The 15,370-nt window shown below is 38.7% G+C and overlaps 1 protein-coding gene across 1 annotated transcript in view; it reads left to right on the forward strand.

The window, feature by feature from the left end:
• Positions 1-14,685, forward strand: part of PIGK (phosphatidylinositol glycan anchor biosynthesis class K) — a 61,910-nt gene extending 47,225 nt beyond the window's left edge. The window contains exon 11 of the mRNA XM_029963987.1: positions 13,460-14,685. Coding sequence (XP_029819847.1) covers positions 13,460-13,576 — 117 coding nt within the window. The 3' untranslated portion in view covers positions 13,577-14,685. The remainder of the gene's footprint in view (positions 1-13,459) is intronic.
• The last annotated feature ends 685 nt before the right edge of the window (positions 14,686-15,370 follow it).

Below are 15,370 nucleotides of genomic sequence, written 5' to 3' on the forward strand. Positions count from 1 at the left end.
GGTAAACCGAGTTTCCTTTTGGAGGTATGTGTGTGTTTGGTTTGTAGAAGTTTTAACCTGTGCTTTTATATAAAATTAAATTTAAATTTAAGAAGGACGACGTGGGAGGATCTCCAGTTATAGATGCAGAGACTGAGGGCCATCAAAGAATGCTGCAGAGCTGCAGTTCTGCAGTAAATCTTGCAAGCAGGTCTTTGTTTCCATCATCTCTGTGCTTCTGTACCAAGTTTGAAACCACAATCCACCCCCACCATCCCCCCAGATAAAATCCTTTTGCTTTGAGAATTAATTTTTTTGCTCCTTCTCAGGACCTCCTTCTCACATAGTAGAGAGCTGTTAGTTTGTTGCATTTGTTGATGTTATTCTGGTTTCACGCAGGTTTAATTGACAGAGGTTTTCTTCTGCAGCATTTGCCAGAGATTGTTGAAAGAGTGTTAAGAAAATAGAACACACAAATGCTGTATAGATTTTTTTTTTGAACTATCTTTTTATTATCTATAACACAACAATTTTAGCTCTCAGACTTAAATGTTTTCACAAACATTAAATTAAAGTGGTTTTATGTGGCTTACGATCTTTGTAAAACACTCAGTATGAAAATTAACCCATCACAGGTTGGTGCAGTCTTGAAAACATAACTTTAAAATTCAGTGTTCTCACTGGTGCCTTGCCCAGGGCCTTGGAGGAGGAGTTCCCCTGGCACTCAGTCTGCCTCTGTCCTGATGGTGGAGTCTTGGTTCCTATAAATGTTTTATAAAAACCATTAGTGTTCAGAAGTTTGGTTAAGTATGCAAAGTGTTTAATAGCGTAGCAGTAACCCAGATTTTTATTTTTACTTTTGATGCAGACATTAGTTTTTGTTTATGAATAATAATTTATTAAAAGTTTTGAAGTACTTTGATAAGTGATACTTGCGTTTTACTGTGTCTTTACAGGCTAAGAGGTTCAAAAGCAACTTGTGATACTTAGATGTGTCAGGTTCAATGTGTAAAAATTTAGACACAGCTATTTATACATTCTTTGAAAATCCATTCATGTAGCCGTGTTTGAAAATAACTTGAAAGCATATCTTGCTTTTTAGAACTCTGGTCGTGGTATTCAGCTAGATGGTGTCAGAGATAAAATATGACCTTTCACCAAAAGTTCCAAATTCTGCTGCACCTGCTAGCACAGACACAGGTCTTCTCAGGCAGGGATGCTTTTCTTTCCAGAACTAAATGTTTTGAGGATTATTGAAAATTGAATTTTTCATAGCAGCAAACATTAGAGAGTACTCTCCCTTCAGAGCCCAGTTTTATTTTAACAAAATGCATTACTTGGCTACCCAACAAAAAGCCTTGTGATGTGTCAGCTTGCACTAGGACACCTGCAGTTCTGAGCAACATGCTGAAGACAGTAATGTCCTCTTATCATGACCACTTTGAAGTTCACTCCCTAAGATTTCTTCTAATCTTAAGTTTGATTTAAAAAGTTGAGTAGCAGAATCTTGCTCTGTGTATGAGTCATGTCATATATTAAGAATGGCACAGTCCCCTGTGTCTGACTCACTCCAAGAAATCACCAAACACAATCGTGACTTGGTTGTAGATGGTACAGATCTTTTACTGGCAAAACATTCAACCAGAGGCTTTCAGGCTTCTTTTTTTTCATCTGGTGAAGTACTGCAGAGTCAGAAATGGTATTCAGGACCTTCAGATGGAATCCAGTGGTCCATCAGGTTTTTTTAATCACAGAAGACGATGATGTGGTGTTAACATAAATTACTGATCATTGTTTTTACTAGCAAGCCATGGTGGCTTTTGTTTTGTTATGCTTTTCATCTGAGCATAAGGGAAACCCTCTGGAAGCAGAGACTTGGTAAAACAGTCTCTTGTCTTCCATCTTCCCATTAAACTCTCGTGGGTGATCCCTCTCTGCCTGTCCATGATGGTTATTTTACTGTTTGTCAACCACAGGGGAAGTTCTGCTGGTTTATCTCTTTGTTAAATTGCAATATTAGATGGAACCTCTTCTCTTAGTCTTCAAGACAGAATAAAGATAAATATCTTAGAATTATTTTTCTTTCAAATGCTGCCTTCCAAATCTTAAAAATCCAGTCGTAATTATGAGGAACTTCATTTCTGTAAGGCCAGAGTACCAAAATATTAATGTATGGGGAGCACTTCCTTTGTCTGCACACAACACTGCTCAGCAGAGCCAGAAAAGAGGCATGAGTGGCTTTTGTTGCTGACCAAGCATTACAGAGGAACTGAATGTAGTTTTAAATTTTTCCAATTATACTGAATACAATGGATTGAATAACTAAATGCATTGAAAGGTATCTTGCATGAGGAACCTGAACAGTCAGTTGTGGGGGTCTTGTTTTTAACCCTTTCCTACTAGAAATACCACACTGAGCAGTTCTGTAAGCCAAGAAGGGGAAATTTTGCCATGCCTGTTCCAGCTTCCCAGAGACATTTAGAGATGCCATTTGGTAGCTTTTTCTTTCCAGAAATGTCTCATGCATGGTTATCCTTTCCTCCCTGTTTATGCCTTAAAGCATGTAACTTTACCTCCTTCCTTACACTTGTAAAAAATTAAACCAAAGTATATTTTAAACCTGTAAAAGAATTACCTCTTTTTGCCTGTTACACACCCCGTTAAGAACAGTTAGTTGAGCAGGTATCAAAATTTGAAGTGCATGTAGATAATTAGCTCCTCTGTGCATCACTAGGATCCAGTCTCTGCTGTCATGTCTTGGAATGTGAATTTATCCCTTCTTCACCTTCACCCAGCAAGGTGACAGTGAGCCCTAGTCCCTGCTCTCCCTCAAAAGCAGTCACCTCTTCAGGGAGACGCAGTAGCAGACACGGATGCAGCTGCTGCACTGTTTTCCAAATGACCATTTTGGGCTGTCCAGGTCCTGCAGTTTGGACAAAGAACTGTCGTTTTTCTGAGGTTGTGTCTCTTTTCTCTTTCCCAAGCTATGAAAACCCTGACATGTCCAGACTGGCGTTGTATCTTCATTCTCCTTTGGCACAGCGTGGGAGATCAGCTTGACAGGCAACTTGTTGCAATTTAACCAGTGGCTGCCCCTCAAGTGGCCACATTCCACTCCCACCCTGTCCTGGTGCTCGTTAAGCACAGCAGTGAGGTGAAAACTACTGCTTGGAAAAAAAAAAAAAAGGCATTTCTTCAGTCTGGCTGTCTGAATTTCTAAAGCCAGCCTGGATAGGTAGTATCAGCCAAAATTAATAAAGTGTTCTTGTATTCCCTGAAAGATTTTGTTTGTGTTTCTCACAAGCAGATGAGAAAGAGTGAAAATAATTGTTGTTCTAGCAGGTTGAAATGGAAATACACTTAAGGCTTTGGGCATATCATGGCAGTGCTCAGTTTGCCCTTGAGATTACTGCTAATATGAGGCTTTATATGTGACTGTAGCATCATCCATTTTGTGGATTATGAGACATCAGTTTCATACCCACCAGCATATCGAATTGTCAGATATACTATTAAAAAAATATATGAAAAGATACCCTGGCTCTATAGCAGCTGTAATTGCTCGAGGTGCCACGTTGGATTTGCAGCTTCTTTAAGAGGTAATTCCTGTAACCGTTTCTTTTTAATCAGCACTATTTAAGATGTAAAATGAAGGAAGAGGTTCAGGAAATGACTGTAACATGCCAGGCTTTTGTAGAGTGCTGTAGATCTTTGTGGTTTACTCGTCTGAACTTCAAATAACTGCATTTGGAGGGCAGGTAGGAGCTGTATGACCGCAGACTCAAAAAATTATATTTCTGATATTCAAAAAATCGATTTGTGCCTTTTTACAGCTGAACCAGCCATGTGTTTGAAGATCCCATATGCACAAACCCTTCAATAAGCACTATTGATTTTTCTGTGTCTTTGTTTTGGCGTGGGACTGGTTGTGCCACGATCTGCTTTTGTTGTGCCCACAGCTGTGATTTTAAGGCCATGGTTACTGTTCCTATTGTGCTGCATCTGTGCTCAGAGCTTTACAGAGAAAGACAGCTTCAGAAATGCTTGCAGCTTAAAGTAAACTTGAAGCAGCACGTCGGCAAAAAGCAACCCAAGGTTAACAGTGAGAGGTTCTGATTTGCAGACCAAGGCTGTAAAAGGACCATTGTGTTAATCTCTTCTGACTTTCTGCACAAAGCACACGGTTACTTTATTTATATTCTCCCTTCTTTTGGCTGCAGTGGCATCAGGAAGGGTGAGGAAAAGGGAGAGAGCGGAGGCTGGGAGATGTTTATTCCAAACATGGTGATTAAGGGGAGAATAAAACCGAGGAGGACAGTCAAGGCGTGTTGGTCGCTGTCCGTGGTGACAGCAGGTGTGCACAGTGTTGCAGCTGCTGTGAAGGACCAACATGTCCATGGCCCGTGGGTCTGGGTTGCTGACATCACTGCTATAGATAAAATATCAATAGCTATCTCACTTTGGTTAGGGCAGCTGATCTTGGGACTGCTGCTGTCACTGCCAGTGTAAGGAGGCTATTTTTAAGTGAGTTCTGTGCTTTGAGACTCTTTGCTCTCCTTTGTGGTCATAATAAGCTTGGCTAATGTCAGCTTTTTTTTTGGCTAAAATTATCTCTTCAACCATTTTCACTCTCAACATTTTAGTCCTCTCTTAAGGATATAATTCACTTTTTTCATCATCTTGGCTTCCATGAGATTTTTTTGGTGATCTATTGGTCTGCATTCATTCACATTTATCACTTCCAAGCCTAGATTCTTAGATATTCCGAGTCTTTCTGGGTCCCATTTATTTGCTGTTCCTTCAAGTGTTGAAAAAGTGAATACTATTTAGGACAGTGTGATGAGTTGTCTCCAGAGGGGGGATACTGAATAGGATTTTCAGTGCATAATGGTATGCAAATAATATACCTCTGCCTCACATGGGAATAGACTAAATATCTGCACAAGCTGTCTGTGACCTTAATAGGTTTGTGGGCATCAGAACACACCATGTGCTGCTGCAACAGAGTATCTGATGTACAAATACTGCAGCTACAAGTATACCAGCAATGCAGCTGGTGTGCATTTGTAACACAGGCAGTAGGTTTTAATAATAGTCACCATTAATTAAGCAGGTGATGCTTAATGTGTTACATTTAGAACATGCTAAGTCATTACACTGTAAGAGTGTCTTCATGCATGATACAAGGGGGAACTGAAAAACACACAGTAAATTGGTAGATAAGCTGTTCCATTAAACTGGTTTTATGTTGATGATGTTTCAAATGTAAAAGTACCTTTTAAAATTTTTGCTTCTTTTTAGTTTATTTTTATTACAGGTTCTAGAGCAATTCAGGAAACAGATGCTGGGTTTAAAAAAAGCTTTGCTTTAGCAAAGCTTTCTATGAGAGAGAATGCATTCTTCCTAAAATTTCATTTTACTTAAATTAACTTGTATTTCCACTGAGGATGGCTTATATTAAGCACAAAGGGAGGCTTAGCAGTTTAGACTTCCATCAAATAAACTGCATAACTAAAAAGAGAAGATGCCAAGCCTCACATACTTATACTTGAAAGTATTGTGTTCTCTCTCATGGGAACTCGAGATTAGAGAAATTATAAAGGCTTTGCATAAAAACAGGGAGTTAGAATTAATTTTTGCTTAAGCAGGGAAGTGTCAAAAGCCTATTATGGTAATTTTTCAATTTTGTCTTAACTGTTCACACATTTTAAAATAGTTGTACAATTGAGTGGAGCCATAATTGATGTGTTGTGGCTCCTTTTTTTTTTTTTTTTCCTTGGGCCATCATAAAACAGCTTAGGTGCACTTAGGCATGGAAATAGTAGGTCTGCTAATTAAGTAGATGAAAATTTTTATGTCATAGTGAGAAAATTTACCTAATGGATTGGAATAGTATTCTAAGAATGGTTCCCCTATTCTTAATTACATCCAAGTACCAAATATCAATATTACATGAAGACAATTAAACCACAGAAACCTTACTGGGAAAGCATAATTTCTAGCAGTAGAATTTTGGGGTTATAGAGATGATCATGGTCATTATTATTATTATAGTAAGCAGCAGCAGTAAAAGTCTGCATTTAAAAAAATGCTTTATTAATGGTCTTTTAATGTAAATTAAAAGCTGAAAATATCATGGAATGAAGAGCTATTGCTACATTTATTTTTTTAATCTTTATTAAATTAAAAAATTATAAATCTTGTCTGTATGAGAAAAACCTGTGAAGTGCTATGGTGTAGTAATGCAAAATTTATGGCTGAACTAAAACAAATTTTAGGACTTCCCTAATTAAAGGAAAAACTGATTTAGCGAAGCCTTTTAATGGTAAATTAAATCGCTGTTTCTTATGGTAAATACAGTGTTTAACAGCAGAAATACTGTTCCAGAATTACTTTCAGTTTGGAGATCAGTTTTGCTGTTCTTTAGTATTTGTGTCCCTGGAATAACAATGGCAGGAATGAGGCAGACAAGTGTGTGCATGAAGGGCTGTGTGGAGTAGAGGGAAAGGAGGGGATGCTCTAAGATCCTAAAGCAAAGAGATTTCTTACTCTTTATTCCTTATTTTATTGCTTAATAGTGCATGACATTAGTGTGTGTGTAAGCACATGCACTATTTGAGTGTAAGACTAAATTCTTGACTTAGTTTGTGTTTCCTGTCACTAAATACATGCAGGATCAGGACCTTCCAATATAAAGGAAATTACTGAAGTATGTTTTAGTAGGTTGTCCAAGATGCAAGATTTAATTCCATTTTCTGCTGTCTGTTCAGTGTTCTGTAACATTTTCATTTCTCACATAACCTTGTACAGTTTTTATTAATCATTACTTTTTTATTGTTTACACATGAAAGCTTCCCTGATAGACAGTGTTTATTTAAATGGTATTTCAGTGAGTAATAAAATTAACAGTAGGAGTTTTGCTAGATTTTTCTATCTACTGTATTTCTTCTGAGCTTATGCAGCATAAAAAGTAGCTGTTACCAATAAGCTCACATTGATAAGGAAAAAATATAAATGTTATCAATCTTGACTTATTTTGCTGTGCTGTGATGGCAGATACTTTTCTGAACACTTTTCCTCAGGGGAAAGCACTGTTAGCATCAAACATATCCCCACATTTATCCCACTTAAATGTGTAATTCTAGGTGTTATTGGTGATTTTTTTGTGTTAAGTTAATTATATTTTATTTACTCTCCAGTAGCTCGCTGTGAGGAGCACAGCAATGTAACTCCCAGCTCTTGACAGGGCTGATGAATGGCCAGAGATAGAGATATTGGCAGGCTGCTCTCCAGTGCTCTGTCTGGAATTGTTTTCCTAAACAATTCAGAGGGTTGAAATTTGATGAAATAATTTCCATTGGAAGAATGAGTGGAAAGGGTAAATGAATGAAGGCTCCAGTAATGGAGCAGTTGTGTTCATGCTGTTGGACAGAGCAGACAGGAGCCTCTGCTGTGCCAGGAACGGTTCCTGCTGCCAGTGCAGAGATGTTTGTGTCCACTTTGGGTCTGGCAAATCACACACCTGGATTTGGAGGCCCCCTGGTGCCATCCCTGTTGTGTTTGCCTGGTGGGCATCATTTACCTGAGCACTGGCTGGGCTGAGAATTCACCTGCCCTGGGTCCCAGGTGCTGGGAAGGCTCCCTGTGATCAGAAGTTTTATATTATGTATTGTATATCACAGGTTGGAAGATTAATGAATAATTGTTAAACCACTAAAAGCACTTTGCAGTGCTGTGAAATACTGGGAGATAACACTGAAAGTAGACAGTAATAAGTAGAAGCTCATTTTAAAAAAGCCCTTATAGATTATGTGTTTTAGAAGGAAATGAAAAAGTAAAGCTATCATAACAGTATTGTTATGTTACAGTGATTATACAAAGGAAATATTAAAAATGCAGTTGTTGGTATTGATGTTAATGTAGTTTAGCTGCTGTTCTTTCCCATACCCTTTTGTTGTTGATGAATGAACTTTCTTCATTATTCTATTAATATTTGAGATATCAGCAATCACGGCACTGTGGTTAGTAAATACAAACTGGGAGATTAGACAAAAGTACTTTAAATTGTTTTGCGGATTAACAGGCACTGTTTATGCTGGAGTTCTCTTCTGACTTTAATCTTGCTGTGGGCACAGAAGGGATTAAACTATTACTAGATGGCTGGAGTTATTTGATTTCTCTCACCCCCCTGTGAGGACCCCAAAATCCAAGCTGGACCCGACAAATTAGAAGTACAGACTTCCACTAAAAGCTTTGAGGACATACTTTATGCTGTGATTTGCTTGTGATACATATAAATTCATCCTGAAATTAAACTTTGTTATGTGCTTTGTGGTAAGAATTGAAAGGACTACCCAGTTTGAAATTCTAAATTGCAAGTAAACCCGAGTAGTTATGGAGTGGCTCTAGGAAATATATAGTGTGCTGTTGGCACAGTGCACTGGGTAGCAGAATTTAGCTTTTCCAAGGAGTTTCCTTCAGTTTGAGATCAGTTTTCTGAGACAAGAAGGAGTTGTTTCAGTTGTGGATCTGAGGTTAGCCTTGAATTTCAAAGACCTGTTTTGAAATGTGGATCCTTTTTTGGATTTCAGTACTGGTCTTTACCACAGACCCTAACGTAAAATCTGCTACCTTGAAAGAAAATCTCTAGTATTGCAGTGGAAGAAATGGAGAATTTAAATGGAGAATGACCCAGAGGAAAACTTGGAAATTTGCACCCCAAAATAGATAAAATTCACCCCAATGAGTGCAAGACCCCCAGGACTGGCAGAGGTAGAGAACTCCTCGGAGGGCTGAGCACGGGCTTTCCCCTGTTGGAAAACTGTTGGCTTATAATGATAAATTTAAGAGGGTGTTTTCCACATGAAATGTTAATACATGATGTTTTAAATCTTATTTCAGTTCTCATGTAACATTTGAAAATTAAACCATTCCTAATCTAATCACCACTTCAGCTGTAATACTTTTTTATTATTTTTTGCATAAAACTCATTTTAATTGGAGTAACACGTATTGCATGTTTTATGAGACACCTTCATTTGAAAGTCTTGGATACTTTCCATTCAGGTCCCTACAGACCCATCCAGTTTGAAAATACACTGTTTTATCCTCTCCTTAATTACAGTACTTGGAGCAACTCTCTGTTAACTGTTTTTAAGTTCCACAGGATAATGAGTATCTACCAGAACTAGAGAGCACAACAGAAAACTGTTCACAGGAGGAAGCTTGCTGTTGCTTAGCTACCTGTCTTTTTAATTTGGAATCTCCAGCAATTCAATAAGGACTAGTCCTTAAGCTGCTGAATGTATTTGTTCCTGACAGACTGTCCCATTTTGTGTGTGCATTTTTACCTGTGTGCTGCTGTTGTTATTGTAGGGCTGAGAGGGCGTTTGTAATGGGGTTGTGCTGTGATGGAAATCACAAAACCTAAATGTGTCGGTTACAAAGGCAGTTCTTAGGTGGGTGCTACAACAGTGAAATTCAGAATAACTTGAGCTAAAGGAGTCTTGTCTCCACTCCTCCAGATCAGTCCCAGATAAGAACCAGTACTGTGTAATTTGTAGGTAGTGCAACCAACCTGTAGGCTTTTAATGGTACACATTCTCACATCAATTTGGACGTCATAAAGATACGTAATTAATTTAAAATCAAAATACTTTGACACTCAACGTGGTTTTGGTCCATTTAGCAATTTCTTACAAGCAAGAAAATGCCTGACTTTCAAGAATTACCTGACTCTCACAGAAATTTGCTGGAATAAGTCTCTGAACTAGGTAATGTTCATAGGAGAACTACTGAATTTTTTTTCAAGGAATCTATGAGAAATTTTATTTTTACTAATGCTTTCTGATCAATCCTAAAATTGATATAAAGGGACAGTTTATCCAGGCATTGCTTGCCACCACAGGACTAATATAAGCATAGAAAGAATTTCTGTCCTTTCTAAACATTTTTTCCAGTATGCGGCTGTAAAAAGAAAACTTTTTATTTGCTAAGTACAACTTGCTGACATAATTTATGCAAGCAGCAACTCCATCTCCTGTGCAGATGGGTGTGATTCACAGGTGCCAAATGCAGCTTTTTGAACAGGAACTTCAGCACTGTTTGCTGCTGAGCTGATGTGCCCACCTGGACAGAGATTGGTTATTGACATTTTCTGTGGTATATTTGTTAGGATTTTAGAAGGATGAACTTGTTAGTTTGGCAGTTAAGTACATTTTTAATTCAGTGAGGAACTTTCTTGGGAATCTGTGAGCAAGTTAATTTAAAGAAAATCAGCTATTTCAGCTCTTACAGGTATACTTGGTAGGTTTAGACATGAATCTGTGTAATCCCCTTTTAGGTATTCATAAGGTTTTGATGTGTATGTGTCCCTAGTGGAAAATACAGGCATATTTCAATATAATTTTGTACTCAATTAATCTCACTATTGACTTACAGGTGTTCAACAGAGTTGTATCTTTTTGCTCGTTTATTGTGGTTAATATTTATGCATAAATTCCAGTTTCTGGGTCTGTAAATCTTTCTTATTAAGATAATTTATTTTTAAGATTCCTGAGGATGTAGCTCTTGTATAGCCTGATATGATTTTTCTCATACTTTCTTGGTTTTCATTTTAACATTGCATCCCATGACTTTAAACCAACTATATGTGTGTCCTTGATTTCCCAGTGCAAAGCCACTGCTGCACTGGCCTCTGTTTCTTTGCAGAATTCCGTGGATACTTCAATACATCTTCAATACATGACATGACAAAATGTAAAACCATACTCATAGATCACCTTATAAATATTTATTCATATAAATTCTTTAAAGAAATTAAATTACTTGTTCTATACAAAGTAGGAGAGAGAGGCTTTTAGTGTCACCGGCTGCAAATTGAAGTCATTTGTCTAGAAGGGTCAGGTGCCACTTTGTGGTGAGATACTTGTCTGAGATCCAAGAAGGGAAAGATTGATAGTACAAAGAGATTGATGGAGCAGGCACTGCAATATGCATACGAATGGACGGGTTAATTAGGAGGATTTAAACAAGAAAGTCCCTTTGTGTGGGGAAGTGTCGTGTGCTGTTACTCTCAGAAGGGAGATGCGCTGGCAGCCTTTGGAACAGGCGGGGTCGGTTTTCAGAGCTGTTTACTCTGAAGATGTGCAGTGGGGAATGTCAGTGAGGTGGCACATCACTGTCAGCGAGGTGGCACATCACCCTCTGTTACAACCCACTCCAGAAAAAAAGGGGGGGGATAACCCAGGTTCTTATCAATAATTCCCTTGGGGTGGATTAGAGTGAAACGACACTGAATAATCGGTGTTTGAAAACATATATAGGTAGGGTTTATTTTAACAGTTTTGTTTGAACAGGTATGTTAGCATTTTGGCTGTTGTGATCTATATCATCTGTCATAGGGATAACCCCTGGGGGGAGAATGCATAAGGGAGAAAAAGAAAAGACAGGATAAGGGGAAGGGAGAGTAAGGGAAAGAAAAGCTGAGAGTGGACAGATGTCTACAGTCGCTGCCCATGGGGTCCAGCGATGACACTTGGTAGTTGCAGCTTTCATGTCTGTCAGTTGAAGTGGTGGCCTTGATCTGCTAGGGGTGAAGGAGGGAAACCCCCACACTCCAAGAAGTTATGAGTTATTATAGCCATGGATGGTGTCACGGGCCATGCCACGAGCCTCCAACCTCTCCTGGGTCTGTGCTGAGTTCCCGTGAGGGCTCTGGCCAAAGGGTTTTTCCAGCCTTTCAAGATTGGCAGAGAGGGGGATGGGCTTTGATAGGCCATGAGAGGTATAATGCAAAAGTCCTGCAGAAGCTTGCAAAAGCCCCTTGGCAATCCTAGAATGCATAAATCATGAGCCGTTTCAGTCTCTGACACCCTCGGCGAGGTGGCACATCACCAGCGGCACCCGGGCTGCTCGAGGGGGACTCGGTGCTGCCCTCACATCTCTGGGTGTGTCATTGTTGATGTAAATTGTCATGCTGGCTCTCTGATTCCCATATCAGAGCAAAATCATTAATATTTCAGGCTGCTGAGTTCTCGGGGTGTCTCAAGTGATGTGACTGTTTGTTCTACTTTTTAATAGCAGGCAGGGTACTTCAAGAAAAATCTTGAAGCTAAAACTGTGTAGTTTAGAAAATGGGAGCTGAGCAATCCACAAACATTGTTTTTGTGTTGATAGGAAAGCTGTTTTGGAAGAACAGAAGCTGCAAACTGTTCCTTATTGCATTAAAGTTCACCAGCCTCCTGGTACATTTAGAGGAGAATGACACTGAGACTGAAACGGCACCATCTTTTGTAATAGTTACTCATGTGGCAGAAAGAGAATTTTAGATTTGACTTAAATGCAACAAAACCAAAATACTCTGTGCCCCTTGTGTCTCATTCTGTACAAGGACAAAATGGTGCCAATCTTTCAGCAAGGCAGGAATAAAAATCTCAGTGAGCGCTTCAGTGCTTATTATTGTAATAGTAAATCATCTCTGCCTGGAAGATCTGTAAAACACACCTGCTGAGGGCAAGAGTAGGCACAGGCATGAGGGACTGAGTTATACTTCTAAATAGTATAATTCTGATATTTTTGTCATTATATTTTTAATTAAAATTTTGCATTCATATAGCTTCATCTTATTCTTGGCCCTAGAGACAGATCTTGGGGCATGTGACAGCTCTGATCTTCTACAGTCCACTTCTCCATTCACTGAATGTGGAGTATCTGAATTTTTGTTTTAATAAGAGGAGGAAGAGGATAGGCAAGTTTTGTCTTGTCTAACTGCTAAGTTGTGAGACAGAAAAGGCCTTAAATTGCAGTGTATTATTTTTTACTGAAGATGAAAAATTTGTTCAAGTGGGACAGATGTTTGAATTGCAGAATATAATTCTACATTAAGGAAAGGCAGAATCAATGAGGCCCCTGGGAAATGTGATTGACATTAGAAACAATCCTATTTTGTTTTATGATATTCCTGTAATGATGAGTCTTTGCTTCTTACGTGGTCAGATTTCTGTTTACTCACATAATTCTCAGTACAAAAGGAGCTGTAGAAAATGGGTGGTGAAAAAACAATGCTCTCTTTTCTCTTTCACATTTTCACTGGCAGGAGCTGTTTTTTCCTACTCACAGCATTTTTCTCTTGTATTAACACGAGACCAGAGACAGGAAAATCTGTCCAAACAAATGAGTTTGAACACATCCCACGACACCAGTAGGCACCGTTGGAGTGGTGGCTCAGGCACAGTTCTAGTGGCCTTTTTGTGGTATTTAACCTCCCTGCCTGAGTGACAGCTTGCCTCCCTTCAGCCTCTCCACCACATCACAAAGGAAGATGCTTCTACTTTGTGAAGAAATGCAGTTTATTGCTATTTTTCTCTCCTGCAAGGATCACTTTTTTTGCACTGGATAAACACAGTGCACTGCTTAATGTGAGAGCTAAATACTAATACTTTGTTTTTCTCTCTTTGGTTTTTCTTTTTTTTTCTTTCAGAAACCAAAACAAAAGGATTGGCATCCTCCTGGAGGGTTTATTTTAGGACTCTGGGCATTGATCATCATGGTTTTCTTCAAAACATATGGAATCAAGCACATGAAACACGTCTTCTGAACTGGAACAAGCAAGACATTTGCATTGGCTGCTACTTTGGGTCTGGGTTCCTGGGTATCACTTGTGTTCTCTGCACGTGGATTGTGGTTGTGGTGAAAAACAGTGTTGAGATCTCACTTCTGACAGTTCTTTTGAAGTCATCTTTTCTGCTCCTCTTTCTGGAAAGATTGTAACAAATGGTTTTAATGGTACTGTTATTTTACTTTGTTTTGGTTTAAACATATTTTAATGCTTTTCTGAGCATTTTTTTCTTTCTGGTTAAACTTGAAAAGGGGCAGGATCTAAACCCAGTGACAGGTTGCTTCTGAATTGTAAGTGGGCAAATTCTTTTCCCCATCCTTCAGAGTAAATCCTAGAAGTAAGTCACCTATCACTGAAGAACTGGACATTGTGTAGAATGTTATTTAAGATGTCATTTTATCAATAAAAACTTAAGCCACTTTGCAGACTTTGGCATGATGTATTGAAAGCTTTCTTCATAAAAATAAAATTACTCTAGAATATATTGATTTTTTTCTTATTCCTTTTTCTTCCTTGTAAAATGCAACCCTTACATCAGTCCTTTCACCTTAGGCACTCGCCTTTTGAGTTTAGGATTCTATGAGTTTGTGAAAGTAAAAAAAAAATTATGACCTTGCTGAATCTACTTCAAAAATACAAAAAAAAAAGCGAAACTACTTCACCATGTCCATTAGAAACCCCTCATAGGTGTGTTGTATTTTCCCTGCATAGAATATGGAGTTGGATGCTTTCAGGATTTTCACTGCAGTGGATTTTTGCACAGAAGAAAATCGACTCTGGCATCAGGATGAAAAATGTTATAAAGTGTACTATTGTATTCAGTAGTTTCCGAGCCCTTGGAAAATGTACTTTATTGCCTGGGTTTTGTAAATCCTGGTTTGGCCTATTGATTTGTTCTTCTTGGACATTTACTGATGAATGTGTGCTAAAAGGGGTTTGTCTGTATAACATATTGATGCTAGTGAAGAGAAGAGCAAATGAACAAATTTGTGCATGTGTAGAAACAAGTCTGTCAACAAGGAGAGGCTTTTGCCCTGTGCTTTTGGGACCTGTTCTCTGCTTAATCATAATAAAGCTTACCTGGTGCATCCATGGTGTGAGTGATACATATCTCTGGAAGTCATTAGGAATTATTTGTAATCACACATAATATCAGAGTCAATATATTTGCCTTAGGATATAGTTTTGAGCAGTTTCATATTGCACAGCACGTACAAATCCGGGTGCATAAACATTTCATCCTTTTTTGCTTTTCTTTCAGAGTGATTGTGGCATCCCAGCCTCGGGTTAGGGGAGGTGAACTTGTCAGAGCTGTGTGTTGGTGCTGGCTGGGAGGCTGCAGAGCAGCTGTGATACATCTCTGGAGTATTAAAGCCTTCTAAGTTTTCTCCACATTATCTTCTGGTCTTGGAGAAGAGAATGAAGGTGCAAAATGATCCATTATCAGGAGGGAAACATTTGCCTGCTACACCTCTTTATTGCACTTTTTGGTGAAGAGCAGGAATTGTTTTCAGTAGCATGTGCAAAGCACCAGGAACAGGGATTAAAATAAAAGCATTTGTACACCACTGTCCTTCCAGTTCTGTCAACTGATATCCTGTGGCAGATAATACCACGGATTTCTTCCCAGTTTCCTGATAAGCTTTAATGCAACTGGTGCACAGACACCCTCTGCCAACAATAATGCAATTTAATGTGGAAGAGAAAAGCTCTGTTTGCTGGATGGGTCTGAGCTAGTTCTGGATTTCTTCACAATGTGTTGGGTTTGAGGTG

This window comes from Manacus vitellinus, unplaced genomic scaffold (genome assembly GCF_001715985.3).
Source record: "Manacus vitellinus isolate BGI_N305 unplaced genomic scaffold, ASM171598v3 scaffold_67_pilon, whole genome shotgun sequence".
Lineage (NCBI taxonomy): Eukaryota > Metazoa > Chordata > Aves > Passeriformes > Pipridae > Manacus > Manacus vitellinus.